This window comes from Muscardinus avellanarius (genome assembly GCF_963383645.1).
Source record: "Muscardinus avellanarius genome assembly, chromosome: 13".
NCBI classification, from domain to species: domain Eukaryota; kingdom Metazoa; phylum Chordata; class Mammalia; order Rodentia; family Gliridae; genus Muscardinus; species Muscardinus avellanarius.
In genome coordinates this window covers 40,755,051-40,773,933 of record NC_137799.1, presented here as the reverse complement: position 1 = coordinate 40,773,933, position 18,883 = coordinate 40,755,051, and the positions used below count along the sequence as shown (strand labels likewise).

Below are 18,883 nucleotides of genomic sequence, written 5' to 3'. Positions count from 1 at the left end.
AGGGTAGTGTAGGGGTCTTTTCTGATCAACTTGCTCTATCCACAGTCTAGGGTGGGGTGAGAGTTGTGGAGTTCTGACACATCTGAAATGTGGGTTAAGCTCCTTCCCTACATAAGGACCTGTTGGCTTCCATCAGCCTTTTCTTAACAAAGTACAGCAGAGATGAAGAGACAGACACATTTGCTTAGAGATATAGCGTGTATTTCTGGTGGCGCTCTGCAGCGCCTGTTCCTTAGCGGAAACGGCAATCCCAGTACCCTTTGGGGGGTGCAGAGGTCGGGGGCCTAGAGACCCTGGCTCACTGCCTGAGTGTTCTCCTCCAGCAGGACCTCGCCTTGAGGTGAGGGTGTGGCACTAGGGCGAGTTTCCCGGCTGGGTGGCACAGGCCACTCGAGGACAGTGTCGAGGGCAGTGGCGGGAATGGCCGGCAGCAGAGGCAGAGCTGGGCTGTCGAGAGCGAAGCCGCAGCTTAGTGTCTGGGGAATGGGGGACATGTGGGGAGGCCGGGCCCACGGGCGTCTCCACGGGGACTGGCGGGGCCTTAAGGGGCCTCGCTGGCCTCTCCGTCTTCCTTTTCTCCGTGGGGCTTTTGGCTGGAGTCGGGCTCCTTTCAACATTTTGTTTTCTGGTTTTGGCCCCTTTCTTAGCTGTAGAGAACGTGGGCTCTTCGTGCCCCTTGTCTTTTGGCGCAGGGTTAATGCAGTGCAGGAAGGACTTCATCTTGTTTCTCAAGCAGGACTCTGAGGGGCAGAGTTTCCTGTGAGGATGGGCTGGTGCCGCGTGCCCCTGCGACACTGTACCTTGTGAAGTCGGGCCCTGCAAAGGCTGTCCCTGAAGCGGCTGGGCCTGGGAGGCCCGGGGCACTGCGGGCTGGGCGCTCCCAGGTCCTTTGCCCCCCGGCCCTCCTGGAGGGGACTGTGGACAGGGCTCCTCAGGGCGAGAGCTGTGGCTCCACCTCCGGGAGCCCCGGGGAACCCTGCTCAGAAGCACCCCCTCTGGCTGCTGGTCTTCAGCAGGGCGTCTCTCTGGACCGGCTGAGGGGCGCCCCAGCCCTGCGTCCCCTTCACCCAGGTCCCCTGCTGCTCTGGCTTTCCCTGGGTCCTCTCTCTTGTCTGCCAGTGTGGGCACATGGGTTGAGGCCTGGCCTTTGCCAGGGCCCTGGGGCTCAGGGCTCCAGGGTGGCTCCAAGCCCAGGCCATTCCCACCGGCCTCCACCTGAACGCAGAGCACCCGGGCCTCTGTGTCCCCACTGAGCGGCGGGACCTTGGGGGCCAAGGGGGCTGCATCATGGGGCACTGCCGTGGAGCCTGCTGGCTTTTGTTTGAGCTTCATTGCCTTCAACTCGGTGGTCAGATGTCCTTTCAGGTGGACCCATTCTGAGTCTGGAGAAGCAGAGTATGGCAGGATGGGCGGTTCGCAGATCACTGCGCCTCCTGGGTTGTTCCCACCCCCGAGGGGCTGGTGTGTGGACTTGGGCCCTGGGACCGCTTCAGTGGGTTCCGTGGATTCCCGTGCCCTTATGGGGATTCCCATTTTTATCTCTAGGCTCTTCTTTCTCAAGTGAAAATTTAGTTTGGTTGGCATTGGTGTCTTGAAAGAGCAGGGGCTTGCAGGAATCGCCTCACCCTCCAGAGGCCCCACTGCCATTTCTTCCACCTGCACTTCTGGCGGGAAGTCTTCTCCAGTGTCTGTACGAGCCTTGTCATCCTGAGCACATGGCCCACGTGCCCTACGGGGGTCATCCAGAGAGATCGGCTGAGTCCCAGGCTCCTGCGTGATTCTGACAGGCCCAGGCACCATGTCTGAGTTCACAGGTTTGCGGGTGACTGCGGGATCCATGTCCCGGGAGAGAGCCACATAGTATAGCACAGGCAGACCTGACAGGAAGACCAGATACTTGTGCCGCAACACCGTCTCCAGTTTCTCGATGATTCTCTTAGACAGGGCTTGGGGCAGCTTAGGGCGTTCGGTGCCCAACCCTTGCAGGGCGCATGGCTGCGGACCCAGGGCTGTGGGCGTCCAGGGCCGCGCTCTGCGGTGTAAGTCGGGGTCGCTCGCTGCTTTTAGCTGCAGGTGCTGGCCTTGGGGAATGCAGGGGAAGGTGGTCACTGCCAAGCCCCCAGCCCCTCTGCATTCCCTGGAGCTGTACACACAGGCAGGGACCTTGCCCTGGTGGATCTGTCCACACTTGACGTCAATGTGGCTGTGCAGCATCGCCTTGGTCTGGGCAAACAAGTGCGGCACGGCGATCAGCAGTTGGAGGGCCCCTGCCCCGCCGGCCTCGAGGGCCGCAGGCTGGGGGGCGTTCTCACTGGCCAGGGGTGTGCTGCTCCAGGAAAGGGCCTGCTGGTCAGTGGCAGAAAGGAGCAACTGCAAGGACTGCTGGATCCTCGTGGGCAGGCCCCAGCGATGGTGAATCAGCTGCTTCTGGAGGTGGAACTCCAGCAGCCTGCGGGCATGCTCAGGGAAGAAGAGCAGCTCCCTTTTAAGGACTGAGAAGGCCCTCCCTGGCCAGCAAGTTTTCACGGTCTCAGGGGACCATCTTTGGTCACATGGCTCACATTGCACGTGGCTGCGGACCTGCGGAGACCTCTGGGAGAAGGCCGGCAGCCCCCACTCAAGCTGGAGCTGCCTCTGTAGCAGGTGCCTTTCCAAGGCTTCACATTCGTCTTGTGTCAGGAGCGGGACCCTGTTTTGAGCATGCAGGTGCTCAGAGGGGGACAAGCAGTGTGGGTCAGCTGCGGAAGAGCGCGGGGTAGCCTCTGGTGGCTGCAGGGGTCTTAAGGAGAGTGCATCAAAAAGAGGGTCCTTTGAGGGGAGAATGGGTATTTCCTTGTTCTTTGAAAAGCCTTGAGAGCCCCAGAACTTGGTGACCAGGGACTCACTGTGCAGAGAAGGGTGGCCACAGAATAGCTGGCTGTATTTCTGTTGTAGGTGGCTCTGTGGGTCATCAGCCTGTCCCCCAGGGAGTGGGTAGAGGCCACTGAGCGCACCAACGGCTGGAGAGGGTGTCTTAAAGTTTTGTATCTGCTGGCTCTGGTGTCTTTGTTCGGCATCCGTCAGGGACCATTCAGAAACCCAGAGGTTCTGGGTGTTCTGTGCAGCCATACATGAATCCCAGGTCTGGTGGGAAATGTTTTCAATTTCATCAACAGTGGCCTTAGACGTACTATTCGGGATGAAGGAAACTTGTGTTTTTTTTCCCGATTGGCCAAATAATGTAGGGTCTGGCATAAGCTGCCTCAGGGAATTCTCCACACGCCTAGGGAGCCCCCACCTCTGGAAGTGCATCCATTTTTTTACATGTACTTCAAGAAACCTCAGGACTTGAGGACTGAGGAATGGCAGCTGGGCAGGGAGGACTGAGTCCATGTGCCAGGCCAAAGGATGTGTCAGGTCAGGGCTCTCTGGATTTGGGGGTAGTAAATACATCTCAGGGCTTAAGAGATCTTGGCCTTGGTTCCCCTGGACAAAGTAAGGGTTGGTTTGCATTACCTCCTCCTCATTCAGTGGAACCGTAGGCTCCTCAAGTCTTGAAGAAGCCTTGGTCTTGGGGTCCATGGGCATATCTGCAAGTTGAAATTCATGCTCTAGGGAGAGGTGATCAGCCCAGCATTCGTCCATGCTGATTGCACTGGTTGTCTGGGAGGCCTGGGTTAAGTGTTGGTGTTCTACTAGTTGTGTTAGTGTTGGGCTTACAGATGCCCCTGGAAGGTTTGTGGGCTGCTGGGAACAAACCTCCAGAGTCTGTTTAAAAGATACGCTTGACACAGACAACATCTCCATATGAGAAGAGCCCTGCGGTGGCTCCAGTGAAGTGCAGGAGACCTGATTGTTCTCACCCTCTATCAGTTGCTGAATCTCCATAGACACGGCATTGCAGGTTTGGCAGAAGGGATCCGTACACAGGAGCCGCCGCACACTCTCCTCCTGAGGAAGCCAGTGCTGGCTGGGAAGGGAAACGTGGCAGTTATGACTGATGGAGGAACATCTGCCTCCTTGCAAGGGTGTGGCTGGGCCTGCTGCCCTTCCGAGTCCTACATGACCTGGCCCTTCACTGTGGCAGATAGGATCTTGTGGGAACTATGGGATGTCCCTGCTCTGTACCTGCATCTGTTGAAAATCAGTCCCGCTCCCTAGACACCCTAAGAAGAAAAGATGATAGGCTCCTGTATGAGGATGTCCCAGGAACTGGCCCTGAAGACGGATCAGAGTGGGTAATGTCAGCAGAGTCCAGCTAGACCCAGGAGTTATCCCTTGAAAGGGTGTAGGTACAAACAGAATATGACAACAATGATTTCTTTATGCAAAACTCATTCTGTTGACTGGAAAACTTGTCTCATGGCTGTGTGCAACCCAATATGGTGTCTTTTATGAATGACACAGTGATTAAATCTTGAACTGGAGAACTACTGTGACCCTAGCACACTGCAGCAGAGAGTAACTCTTCCCTCCTGAGATGTCTGAACCACCCTCAGAGGCCTGTGCAACCCCCTGGCCTCCACCGTGTGTCCTTCCCATCTCTCTTCTCATCCCTGCTCCAGCCCAGGCCCAAGAAATCACCAGAGTGCAGGCTGGGAGCTGAGATACCTTTTCATGACAGAGAGCAGCTCCCACGGCTTCTCCGCTTCTTCTTGGGAAAGCCTCTTAGCTGAGAAACCAGGACACAATATTATTTGGTATCAAGGTGTTTCGGGCATCCTATAGGAAGCCGAATAGTAAGACCATTGACCTAGCAGGAAGAGACTGAAAGCCAAAAGCCAATCGTCTAAGGTATTTTTGTGTCAGGTATCCCCGCTGATAGCATGATGCCCCTTTCCTAATTTCATACGGTCTTCACAGCCACCATGGGTGGGGGAGGGTCATCACGGATCTATTCTACAGAGAGTGAGAAATGAGATGGTCCTAACAGGGTCAGAAAAGTAACCCACGACCCATTGAAGGACAGCTGCCTTCTTCAATTTTTTATTTTCAGGAGAATAAGGTAGAGAATTTCGAGAACATTCTCATGTTCTGATTTCTTACCTACCGAAGTCATCTACCAAATTGCCACTTTGGGGAATTGGAGCCTTTGGTGGCTTAAACATCTGGCCCATGGCACCAGGGATCATAGAGGAATGGGTCCCCTGGGGAGCTAGCCCCCAGTGAGGGGAATATCGGAGGAGAGATTGGGACTTTACCTCTTGATGCTGCATCTTTAGCCCTTTGCCTGACTTTTCGATGACGCTTAAAGACAAAAAAAGTTAGAATGTGACTCTTGGTTCCCATTTTCTTTTCCACTTCCAGAATGAGTCAAAGCTCACATAGATTTCCCACACCCACCCACATTTTACCTATACTCTGCTTTCCCCACCCCAATATTTCCCTTTCATGCTTATTTCTGATTTTCTCTGAGGCTCTTCATTCTGTACTCCCCTGTCCAAATTCTCCTGACAGCTTCTCCAGGGAGCTTGTGATGATACAGGCCAAAAAGTGGAGTAGATGAAAGGGTGAGCATTTCTAATGACCCAGGGACTTCTGCTTACAAAACCCACCAGCCAGAAAAATACCTTCTGAGACCCAAAGAGGGAGACTTCATATATTACCTAGCCAATAGTGTGGCTTTTCAGTTACAGTACATTGCTGAGAGAGCTGGTAAGGAATTATAAGTTCTATGAAGAAAAACGATGTACAAAGGTAACTGAAGATGTGATATTAAAGTGAGAAGGGGAGGGCCATATGCAGAAACACTGAAAATTTAAAAGTTTCTTATCTGAGGCTAAAGATATTTCAGTTGTGCTTGCAGTGTTTCCCTACCCGGCAGCAGCTCCTTTTACGTTTAAACTTCAATCCACAGTAACTCCATCTCACTTGCCAGATAATTAGAGTAATGATGAAGATGAAACTAATAAAAGGGACATAAAAGGTATATCCAACGTTCCCCAGAATGAACTCAGGGCTCCACATAGTCTCAACCTCATCAGCACGAGGAGACCGGCCATCCCATATCCAGACATTCAGGATCCTGGGGCCTAATGAGTCTCAGAGCTGGGCCTTGTGGTGTCCACCTCACAGAAGACAGAACCAGGCCACCAGACTGCATCACAAAGCCCTCTGTCTCATAAGGGAAGCTCGCTGGTCATTCAGTCTGTAGGTGAGGGGTCTGCCCCTCGGGTTCTAAAGGTGTCGGGCTCACAGCAGTGTCTATTTCCCTCTCTCCCCTACACCAGCTGTTGGCTCAGCTCTCCCCTCCACAAGTGTCTGGTCACCCGTCCTCAGGAAATGAAGGCCCCTAGCACACAGAGCAGGCCACCTTGTGCGGGAGAGGGGCTGGGACAGAGGAACCTTTCCCAACCTGCCACTTGTCCTGGAAACACCCCGGAGAAGCGCACGGGAGTTTAGGGAGGTCAGAGTGTGGCTTGGCTGGAAGTGGACAGCTCTGCTGTTTTCAGGCCAGCGGTGACCACAGATCAGAGGTGCAAGAAGGGGAGACCATGGCTGATGCGTCTTTAAATGGCGCTGTGGGAGGAAGGAAGGGGCGTGGGCGTCTGCGAGGGCGGGAGGCTGTGAACACTGCCTTCCCTGGAGGTGCACTAAGGCAGCTCTTGTGGAGAGGTCCAGGGCTCGGTTTCCAGAGCCGTTCTACCCGTGGTACACATCCTGCCTGCTCCGGGAGGGGAAAGCCTGCAGAGACGGGATAGCAGCCTGTGACTCTGGATCACAACCTTCTTTCTGCTCCCGGTTGGATGGATACTGTTTGCCTAAAGAATTCCCCCTCTCCAAATCTGACAAACTGATTGTAGTAACTTTTAGATAGGACAGTTGTCCAGTTCAGCTCCAGTACCCATCACTCCTATATCCTGACTTTATCTCAACATTTGTGTTACAGTTATGGTATCACTTGGGTCCTTTTTTACAGTCCAGTATGAAAACGAAGAGCCAGGAAAACCTGAATGCACAGCTAAAGTAGAATTTATTAGAGTGAGAGGAAAGCGCCCCAGGCTCAGAGAAGAGTGAGATGCTTAAGGGAGACACCCTTGTGTCCTGGACTTTGAGTCTTATTATATGGATTTCAGCTTCCTTATCTTATAAAACACAGGATATGAGAACAAGTTAATCTGTCAGCGCAGGTTGGATGTGAGAACACGCTGGCCTTGGGGCATGTCTTTAGGAGCCATTCAGATGAAGGGTCACAGGGACTTTTTCTGAGTCCTGATTGCCCGAGACTGGAACAATTTATATTCTCTGCTTGGCTTCTGTAGATATTGTGAGCATTGAACACCCCAACATTTCTGAATTTTCTTGAGGGGCTGACCCTGATGACAGTGGTTCAAGCTAGGAAATCCTTAGGCTCCAAATCTCTGAAGAGGCTCTTTCATACGTCCTCCGGCACTCAGTCCACACAGCCAGCTCAATCAGCACTCACTGTGCCCGGCCCTCAGCCGGGCAGTGCCAAGGGTGCACAGACACATGAGTTGTGGAGTTGTGTTCTCCCTGCCTGGCCTCAAGAAACTTAAAAATCCAGTTAGACAAGACTAATTCATACAAAGAAAGAGTCCACATTTTGGACAAATAGAATTTTATACTCATTTGTGAGGCCCTGGTTACAAACATTCTATTTCAGAGGAGAGGCATAATAATAATCATCATCATAATGATCATGGCCGTTTGAGAGGGTGTTGGGTGGTTGCAGTTGGGTTTAAAAGTGTAAGCTGTTGTGTAAAGGACTGTTTCTGGTGGGAGGGAAGCTTATTAAGAGGTGCAGAAAGTAAGGAATGGTCCATCGAGTTCATTTGGCATTAAGAAATGCAGGCTATCAAGCTGGTCTTGGTAGCACAGGATTTTAATCCCAGCATTTGGGAGGCTGAGACAGGAGGATTGGAAGTTTACAGACAGTCTCAGCTATATAGTGAGGCCCTTTGCAACTCAATGAGACCCTGTTTCAAAATAAAGAATAAAAAATAGGGCTGGGGGTGTAGCTTGGAGGTAGAATGCCCTGGGTTCCATCCCCAGTACTGAAAAAAGAAAAGAAAAGAAAAGAAAAGAAAAGAAAAGAAAAGAAAAGAAAAGGAAAGCAGGCTCTTTCTAGTGGAGGTGCATGTGGGTAGATGGGAAAACAATGTGGGGAAAGATTGAAGATTGGAGGAGCAGGGATGGAGTCTGTGGAAGGAGGGCCTTTACATTTATTTTATTCCATCACTAAGACAATTTTTTAAAAAAGAAAGCATACATACCTGGTACAAAATTCAAAAGGCAGAAAAAGATGTATGGTATCTCTTTGATGGCCTTATCTCCTGCCCCTTATTTTTTCTTTGTGAATCTTAAAGAATTAATTTTGCATAGTAAGCATAAATATATTTTTTTCTTAATAAATGGAAGATCATAGAATAACATCTATGATCTGTTTTCATTTATCTTATTTAGTAATATGAACATACTTGAACATACTTTTAAATGCTTGTACGATCTTTGGTAGAACTACAATACAACTTTATCTTCAGTCCTACATTCTTGGATATTTTGTTAAACTTTTTTTTGTGTGTGTGGTACAGGGGATGGAACCCAGGAGCATTCTACCTCAGAGCTACACCCCCAGCCCTGTTTCTTATTCTTTATTTTGAAACAGGGTCTCACTGAGTTGCAAAGGGCCTCACTGAGTAGCTGAGGCTGGCTGCAAACCTGTGATCTTACTGTCCCAGCCTCCCAAGTACTAGGATTACAAGCATGTGCCACAATGCCCGGCTTATTAAACTTGTTATTCTTCCAAATAATACTGACATGAACCTTGTATGTAGAGTTCTTGTTCAGAGTTATGAGTGTAGACAGGGGAAATTCCTAAAGTTGAATTGATGGACTGAAGGGTATGCATATTTTAAATGTTGATATTGCCCAGTTGTCCACCAATTGTATAGATTTACACTCTCACCAAAACTGTAAGGATGCCTGTCTTCTAAAGCCAGTGGACTCATTATCAAATTTTTGGTCTTTGTCAATCTTAGAAATAAAAAAATATATTTTACAAATTTATAATTTATTTTAAGACAGGCAATCTCCTTTTGGTGTGCCTATTTCCTATTCCTATCCTTTGCCCATTGTTATTAGGCAAGTGATTTTTTTTATTGATCAAGAATAACATTGTATACATGTATGTACACATAAGTTTTTTACCCCAATATGATGTATGAATATAATGCACCAATAAAAATAAAAAAAAGAATAACATTGATTCATAAGAACTTGGGAAGCCCAGACAGGATTGCAGGTTCCAGGACAGCCTCAGCAAGCAGTGAGACTCTCACCTAGTGAGACCTTGTTTCAAAATAAAAATAAAATAGGGCTGGGGGTGCAGCTCCAAGGTAGAATGCCCTTGGGATCAATCCCCAGTATGACAAAAACATCACATTGATTCATAAGTGACTTTTAATATTAAGAAATTAGCTCTTAATTTATTAATATTGTAAAGTTGGTACCTGTATTAGTTAAGAATTGAAGAGTGAAGTTGGTATCTATATTAGTTAAGAATTGTATTCATGTACATGGCACAGAAAGTCAACTATAAAATAGAGCTGCTCAGATGCTTCTGGATTCTACTTAAGACAAAAGAAATCTGGAAAAAGCATTGTTTTAACTCTTTCAATAACAACAGAAAAAAATCACAAGGCACTCTGGAAATTTACAAATTTTCCTGAATTTATTAGCATACTAAACACCTAGGGCAACTCAATTAAATTTAATCTAAAAAAGACAGGTGCTTCCAAGGAGGTGTGGCACAGGTACACTTGCTTATTTGGGGCTGACTCTCCCCTCACACCCACCAAGCTGATATGGTTCAGCTAAAAGTCTTAATTTTAATTGTACATATTCATGGGATATGGTGAGATATTTCAATACATGTATCGATTAAATCAGGGCAATTGACGTTTGCATCTCCTTATTGTTATTGTGTGTATGGAGTCTAAGCCCCTTTCTTCTGGTTATTGATAAAATAGCTGAACGTTTGCTGGGCGTGGTGGCGCACGCTTGTAATCCCTGCGCTTGGGAGGCAGAGACAGGAGGATCGCGCTGGTTCGGAGCCAGCCTCGCTGGTTTAAGAGACCCTGTTTCCAAATAAAAAAAATATAAAATAGGTCTGGGAGTGTAGCCCGGAGGTAGAAGGGATTCCAGGAACCCCAGTACCACCAAAAATAAATAAGTAAATAAATAAATAAATAATAAAATAGCTGAACGTTCTAATAAATTGCTAAGGACCTGGCGTAGGCCACCATGAGAATACAGAATCCCTGGGATCCCCAAATACAAGGGGAATTCGCATTCACTTATGGACTTTTCTCCACTGACCTTCCTGTGTGTTCACAAGAAACACTGGGGGCAGTGGAGGAACACTGAGAAAGTCTCCCCTGGGGTCAGCCTGGGGGAAAGGCACCAAGCCCTTCTCAGATCCTCTTCCTGTCTTTTGTGTGAGAATGAAAACCTTAAGCTCCCAAATGATCTGTCTTTAGCATAAAGTCATGTATTAGTGAAGACACATCGCAGCCAAGGTAAAGGAAAAGATAAACAACTGCTACTATAACTACAGCAAACCCCACTCCCACCCTTGTGAGCCCCAGACCCTTCGAGGTCTTCCAGCTGAGAACTGGGTGGGACCATGGAGAAGGCTCTACCCCTGAGACCCCAGGGTGCAGTGTCTGTCTAAAACTGATGCTGAGTAAGAAATACAAAGAACACCCCCTTCCACTACCACCAACAACCAGCTACCAAGCACCAGGCAGCAAGCACCATCATCCTTGTGCTAGAATAGTATGGAGAGCACAGGGCAAAGCACTTCACCAGGTAGACCTTCACAAGGTAAACGTGTAAGCCAAGGGCAGAAGAGACATTGAGAAAGTCAACAACTGCAAGGTCATGTGAGAGACTTGGAGCCAGCAGTGCACTGACGGTGACAGAGGAAGAATGAAACCCAAACCCAGCCCAGCTCCTGTCTGGATCCCATTGGTCTTCATACTGGAGGCCTGGCACAAGGGAAAGGGTGCCCATTTCCAGGCATACAAAGACTTAACTCAGCCTTTAATGCCTTACAACATGTTATGGTCTCAACCCTCATGTGTTAGACAAGGCAGCCATGTTCAGAGGGGACATGGCTGGAGGGGATGAGTCTCTCAGGGCGTGGCAGGGCTGGTGTCATTCCGGATGGCCACTGCAGCATTTCTCTCTCTTCCGCTCTCTCTGCTCCCCACCCCTGCACTGCGCCCTGAAGTCCACTGACCTCCAGCCCTCCAGAGCTTCGGGCAAAAGAAATCCCTCTTCCTTTATAGTTCCCATGTCAGGTGTTCAGGTCACAGTGGTGGAAAAGCTTACTGAAAGAGGATAGAGGCGTGTCTTTCAACAAAACATTCTTATGAAGCAGCCTTCCTGATCAAATGGGTAATTTCAACAAAGAGATGGAAACTCTTGAGAAAGAATTCAATGGAAATTCTGGAAATAGAAGACATGGTAATAGAGACAAAGGTTGCTTTTGCCAGGCTCATTCATAGTCTTGACACAGTGGATAAAAGAATCAGTGTATATGCACATTTAAGATTGAACCCAGAGGCTTTCTACCTTCAAGCTACACCCCAAGCCCCATTTTATTTGTTTTAAAAAAAACTTTTTTTGCAGTACTGGGAATGGAATTCAGGGGCATTTTACCTCTGAGTTATACCCCCAGCTCTATTTTTTATTATTTATTTATTTATTTATTTATTTTGGTGGTACTGGGTTTTCCTGGAAGTCCTTCTACCTCCAGGCTACACTCCCAGACCCATTTTTACATTTTTATTTGGAAACAGGGTCTCCTAAGCCAGCACGCGCGGCTGGCTTCGAACCTGCGCGATCCTCCTGTCTCAGCCTCCCAAGCGCGGGGATTACAAGCGTGTGCCACCACGCCCGGCTTTTATTTTTTATTTTGAAACAGGGGCTCATTAGTTTGATGAGAGTCTCACTACTTGTGGAGGCTGTCCCCAAACCTGTGATCCTCCTGTCTCAGCCTCCCAAGTACTGAAATTACAAATGTGGGCCACCATGCCTGGCTTTGCTATCACTTTTTAAATTTAGTTCATAGTATACTGGGATTCTAGCCAATATAATAAGTCATGACAAAGAAGGAAGGATAAAAGATAGGAAGGAAGGGAATAAATCTGCCATAGTTCATAGGTGACTTGAGTTACATGTTGAAAATCCATAAGAATCAGCAGGTAAAAACTATAAGAATAAATAAGTTTAGCAAGATTATTAGAAGATCAGATATAAAAGTCAATTGAATTTCTAAACATTAGAAATAATCTGTTAGAGAATAAACTTAAAAGATATGGCTTACAAAAATGATAAAAACGTCAAGTAACCAGGAATAATCTAACAAAATTGTGCAAGAGCTCCACACATAATACACAAAGCATTCGATGAAATTAAAGGAGACACAGATAACTGAGTTATGTAGCATGCTCATGTATTGAATATTATAAAGGAGTCAGTTTCTTCCAAATTGATCTGTTATTTCAATACAATCTCAATAGCAATCTCACGATTGCTCTTTTATTTCTTTATATTTTGGTAAAAATTCAGAACTTGATTTTAAAATGTAGATGTAAACGTAAAGAACCAAGAATAACTAAGACAATCTTGAAGAACAACAAAGGGGATCATCGACCAAATTCTACACTTATCGTAAGGCCCAGTAAACCAACAATGTTGTACCGGTGCAAGAAAAGACCAATGGACACCACGGGACGGGACGAACGGCGGGTAAACAGACTAGACACATACGACACTTGATTCATGACAGATGTGGCACTGCAGGATAGTGGAGAAAAGACTCCTAAGTAAGATTCCTTTCCAATCCTAACCCTTCCTTCTTTTATGTGGCTTCTTATATTGACTAGAGCCCCAGTATAAAACATATTGAATATAGCCAGGCGTGGTGGCGCATGCTTGTCATCCCAGCATTCGGGAGGCGGAGACCAGAGGATCCCGGTTCGCAGACAGCCTCAGCTACTTAGTGAGGCCCTCTGCAACTCAGTGAGACCCTGCTTCAGAATAAAGAATAAAAATTAGGACAGGGGTTGTAGCTGGAGGTCAAATGCCCCTGGGTTCCATTCCCAGACCTGCAAAAAAAAAACATATTGAATATAAAAAGTGATAGTAAGCATATTGTCTCATGTTTATTTCAGTGGTGATGCAGCTAGGTCATTTGGATGTCTTCTGAGGAAAAAGAAAGAACATATATCCTCTACTTTACACTCTACCAAAAGCTGACTACAGATGAACAGTGTATCTATATAATAAAAGTAAAACCAGGTAATAAAAAGCCTGCCTCTTTTTTGAAGGTCTGGGATGGAACCCAGGGGCATTGCTACCACCGAGCTCCACCCCCAGCCCTATTTTCTATTCTTTATTTTGAAACCAGGTCTCACTGAGTTGCAGAGGCCTTCACTAAGTAGCTGAGGCTGTCTGCGACCGCGATCCTCCGGTCTCAGCCTCCCGAATGCTGGGATTACAAGCGTGCTCCACCACGCTGGTTTCTGCCTCCTTTTTTAATGCTTGACTGTTGACAGCTTTTAAATCCCCACCCTTCTATTTCACTTGTGCTCCACATCTGGGCAAGCTAAGAAAGCCCAGAGTCCTCCTTGGCACTGGTGGGAGGTTCAAACCACACAAGCCCTGCCCAGGCACAAGAACCCTTAATCTGGCTCCACTACCAAGTTCACAGGAAAAGCTGAGTCAGTCTCCTCTCCTTGCTCATTCAAGAGTGTGTGTGTGTGTGTGTGTGTGTGTGTGTGTGTGTGTGTGTGTGTGTGATTAAAGATTAAAGCCGGGGACATTCTACCTCTGAGCTATACCCTCAGCTCCGTTTTATTTTTTATTTTTATTTTTGCAGGTCTGGGGATGGAACCCAGGGGCATTCGACCTCTGAGCTACACCCCCTGCCCTGTTTTTTTTTATTTTTTATTTTGAAACCAGGTCTCACTGAGTTGCAGAGGGCCTCACTTAGTAGCTGAGGCTGTCTGCGAACCGCGATCCTCCGGTCTCAGTCTCCCAAATGCTGGGATTACAAGCATGCGCCACCACGCCCGGCTTTATTTTTTATTTCGAAACAAGGTCTCACTAAGTTGCTGACGCTGGCCTTTAGCCTGCAATCCTCCTGTCTCAGTCTCCCAAGTAACTGGGCTTACAGGCGCGCAGCACCATGCCTGGCTTCTCGTTCAAGCCATTCTGGACTTGCTTGAGAGGCATGGCCTGCTCTCTCCAGAGGCCTCAGTTATAAAAGTAAGAAACTTTTCAGACCTTTCTTTTTGTGCGTGTGGTACTGGGGATGGAACCCAGAGGCATTCTACCCTCCGGGCTACACCCCCAGACCTATTTTATACTTTATTTGGAAACAGGGTCTTACTAAGTTTCTGAGAGCCTCCCTAAGTACCTGAGGCTGGTTTTGAACCTGTGCGATCCTCCTGTCTCTGCCTCCCAAGCATGGGGATTACAAGCGTGCGCCACCACGCCCGACTTCATACCTTCTTTTATGTCACATCATCAGTCTTGACATTCAAACCACATTTTGGGTGGAAACCTGTCAAGATTTGAATGTTTCTGCCAAAACTCATGTTATATTTATTTATTTATTTTTATTTTTGGTGGTACTGGGGTTCCTGGAAGCCCTTCTACCTCTGGGCTACACTCCCAGACCTATTTTATATTTTGTATTTGGAAACAGGGTCTCTTAAACCAGCGCGGCTGGCTTCGAACCTGCGCGATCCTCCTGTCTCTGCCTCCCAAGCGCGGGGATTACAAGCGTGCGCCACCACGCCCGGCTCATGTTATATTTAATTCTTATCGCGAGGCATTAAGAGGCGAGACCGCGTGGAGCCATTGGGAGGTAATCATGTTAGGAGGGTTCTGCTCTCAAGAACGAATCAGTCCATTCGTGGATTAAGGAGGCACTGCCTGAGCAGCTCTGTTATGAACCCGAGTCCCTCTAGTACTGTCTCACCCCGCGACAGCCCGCCGTGCCACGCCCTGCAGGAGGCCTCAGCGTGCGCCGGTGCCATGCTCTTGGACCTCCACAGCCGTGAGCAAACTCTACCTGTGGCCTTTGCAAATTACCCAGCCTTGCCGGGCGTGGTGGCGCACGCTTGTAATCCCAGCATTCAGGAGGCTGAGACAGGAGGTTCATGGTTCGCCGCCAGCCTCAGCTACTTAGTGAGTGAGGCCCTTTACAACTCAGTGAGACCCTGTTTCAAAATAAAGAATAAAAAATAGGGCTGGGGGTGTAGCTTGGAAGTAGGATGCCCGTGGGTTTTGTCCCTAGTACTGAAAAAAAAAAATTATCCAGCCTCTGGTACTTTGTTCTAGCAACAGAAAATGAACTAAGATCCAGTCACAGCAAATCGTAAAGCTTCTAGACTCTAAAGAAGGGTATCTTCATTAAGATATTTATGCAGCCGGGCATGGTGGCGCATACTTGTAATCCTAGCATCTGGGAGGCTGAAACAGAAGGCTCGCGGTTTGCAGAGAGCCTCAGCTACTTAGTGAGACTCAGCAACTCAGGGAGACCCTGTTTCAAAATAAAGAATAAAAAATAGGGCTGGGGGTGTCGCTTGGAGGTAGAATGCCCCTGGGTTTGATCCCCAGTACCGCAAAAAGAAAAAAAGATATTATTGTGAATAGAAAAATTCCCTAAAAACATAAAAGCATCAATTTTAAAGGAAGAGTGATATATTGGATTACATTAAAATCCAGGTCTTTTATTCATCAAAAACATCATTAAGAGGGAGGTCACAGCATAAGAAAAAGACAAACAACCAAATAAACAAATGGGTAAGGGACCTGCACAGGTCCTCCACAGAGAAAAAAAAAAAAGATAACTAAGTAACCTTAAACAAATGAAAGAAGCTGGGCCTGGTTGTACAAAGCTGTAATCACAGTACTTGGGAGGCTGAGACAGGAGGATCTCAGGTTTGAGGCCAGTGTCAGCAACTTAGCAAGACCCTTTTTCTAAAAAAGGGGGGTAGGCAGTGATTGGGAGTAGTTCAGAGATAGTATGCCCTTGGGGGTCAATCCCTACCCCACCCCAAAAGAGAATTCTCTACCTCATTAGAAATACAAATAATTAGAACCATAAGGTTTTCTACCTCAGGTCTACCAGGGGAGATTAAACTGGCCAGTGCTGAGATGGTGAGGGGCCCCAGCAACGCTCAGCCTCTGCTCCTCCGTGCCAGACTGAGCAGCCAGACACACGCTGGGCCAAAGGGCCTTATGCCTTTCTGCAGATTAGCCTTTACTATAGGTTATTTACCGATTGTTGACAGAGGGCGCCTGTGTAGACAGGACAGTGAGACCAGAGTCTTCCTAAACAAGGGCACAATCACACGAGGAACACAGGTCGGCCTTAAACTTGTGATCCTCCTGCCTCAGCCTCCTGAGTAGCCGGGATCACACGATTGTGCGCCTGTGCCTGGCTGTCGCCGCGTTTCTTCAGGAAAACCGTTCGTAGTTAACAATTCATAAGGGCTACGGGTCATAGAGCCTTGTGAAGAAAATTCCTGACCATGATGTGAATTTTGTCCCTCTGCTGTGTCTCATACTCAGAAAGTCCCAGTGAACGACTAAGATGTCCCAGGGAGCTGGGGACATTCAGCAGCACAGGGATCTTTGCTAATGCCCGAGGGCCAAATTTTGCAGGGAGCTGGGCAGGAAGCCCCAGAGTAGTGTCAGGCCACCGCAGCTCCACTGGCAGGTTCGCACACTGCACGGTGTAGCCGGTGTCGCCAGATGGTCAGCAGAGGCACTAGAGGGCAGCACCTGCCCACCCAAGACTCCTGTTCTGCGCAGTCTCAGTAGTGACAGGGACTTTCTGAGGTCAGCTCCACCAGTCTTAATGCTTGTCTTAAATCAGAATTACTGGGAAGCTTAAAAATAGGACTGGCTACATTATTTTCAGGACCCAGGATAAAATGAAGCTCCCTGTTCAAACAGCAGAGAAAGAAAGCCATTAAAGATACTAAAGCAAGGCGGGCGTGGTGGCGCACGCTTGTAATCCCCGCGCTTGGGAGGTGGAGACAGGAGGATCGCGCAGGTTCGAAGCCAGCCGCGCTGGCGTAAGAGACCCTGTTTCAAAAATATAAAATAGGTCTGGGAGTGTAGCCCGGAGGTAGAAGGGTTTCCAGGAACCCCAGTACCCCCCCCCACACACACACACTCTCTCTCTCTCTCTCTCTCTCTCTCTCTCTCTCTCTCTATATATATATATATATATATATATATATATATATTCTAAATCATAAAGCTTTTTTACTATAGTATCCTGTCCTTTCCTTTTTTCTTCTCTCTTTGTTTTCTCTCTCCTTTTCTCTTTGTCTTGCTATCTTTTTTCTTATTTAATGTTCTAAACAAAGAAAAATTAAAACCTCAAATAATCTGCATGAAATTTGCTGTTTATACTGTGCACTGTCAGTTTTAAATGCAAATATTAGAGCATTTACCTTCTATGCAGAATCACCGGCACTGCACAATCCATGTCTTGTAACTCACGTTTGCACACATACTTTATTCTTACCAAAACAGGGGAAATGCTACATCAGACTCACGTTAATGTTTCTTGATCTGAGCACATCCACCAATAATGCCCGGTGGAAATCCAGCGTTTGTCTTGTCCTCGCGTGGAGTCCTGCTGAAGTCCCGCACATCATCAGTTCACCAGCTCTCCGACTCTTGAGCATTGCAAACGCTGTGTATGAATGATGGAACCCGTTGCACGGATCTCCTCTGCCTGTGCACGTACTCTGCTGCACACCACTTACAGATGGCAAGCTGGAGGCTGAAATTATACTCCACACACAAAAATTCACTACATTTCAAAAGCTATGGGCAACTGAAAATCCATTCACAGATACCCTGAGGGTCCCTCGTAAACAGGTTAAGAGACTCGAACCTGGATCGTGCCAAATTACAGACTAAAGTTCAAAGATGGATGCCACGGGGCTGAGGGTGTAGCTCAGTGGTAGAATGCCTGCTTTGCACACAAGAGGCACTGGGTTTGAGAGGGGCATCTTTAACAAGAACAGGGTCCTTCATATTCTGAGAATTCACAGCCAAGGCTGTCTTACGCAACACTCAGGTGTACCCCAATACGATGGCAGGTAAAGAGCGGTTTCCTTGGAATTAGAGAAGCCTGGATTTGAATCTTAGTTTTACCACCTTCTTTATCACTTTGGGTGAATTTTCTCCCTCTCTGAATTTCAGGTTATTTATAACTGGAGCTGGTAGTGGTACAAACTTCTTGGTATGTTGGTGGGGTTAAATGGGAGCTTAGTACTATGCCTGGCACAAATTGGTGGCTACAGTGAAAGACAAAAAATATGATAAAACACACACCTGAGCAATACCCTCACTGCAGGCCTCTTCTTGCCTTTTTTGACCAGCTGTTTGACTTGCTCTTCATTGTCTTGGCTTGGTAGGGCTTTATTAAAAACAGCAGAGATCTCAATAATGAGCAACTAAGAGCAGGCTGGTAGCTCCACGCCACTCAGGGTCACAAGCAAAATGATGGAGCAGCCCGCTAAGAAGCTGAGAGCAGAGCAAACCTCCAAGACGGCTCCTGCAAAGGCTCCCTGCATCAGTCAGGTCGGATGACAGGGCACTCTGCCTCCGGGCGTTGTCAAAGCAAACAGAACAACCAGCTGGCAATAAGAGTGGCTAACAGCTGGGAGGACATCAGCAGACCCCCAGGGACAGTTTCCAATCCAGGGAGACTATGCACGTCCAAGGCTGCTTTTACAGCGGGGTGACACCTTAGGCTGGAGTGGTGGAAGAAAGACATCCCGATGTATCAGACCAGCCAGTCAAATAAGAACTCAAGCAAACAACAAATCTCAGCTGG

At 47.9% G+C, this 18,883-nt stretch overlaps 1 protein-coding gene across 1 annotated transcript; it reads right to left on the bottom strand.

Moving 5' to 3' along the window:
- Positions 1-354: 354 nt before the first annotated feature.
- On the bottom strand, positions 355-17,723 carry LOC308272171 (protein SPATA31F1-like; the record flags this gene model as incomplete). The annotated part of the gene is made up of 8 exons (XM_080708945.1): positions 355-3,569; positions 3,843-3,949; positions 4,591-4,651; positions 5,181-5,226; positions 5,797-5,884; positions 16,301-16,353; positions 16,553-16,690; positions 17,592-17,723. 8 exons carry the CDS (start codon positions 17,721-17,723, stop codon positions 355-357), a joined length of 3,840 nt encoding a protein of 1,279 aa, XP_080565071.1.
- Positions 17,724-18,883: the final 1,160 nt, after the last annotated feature.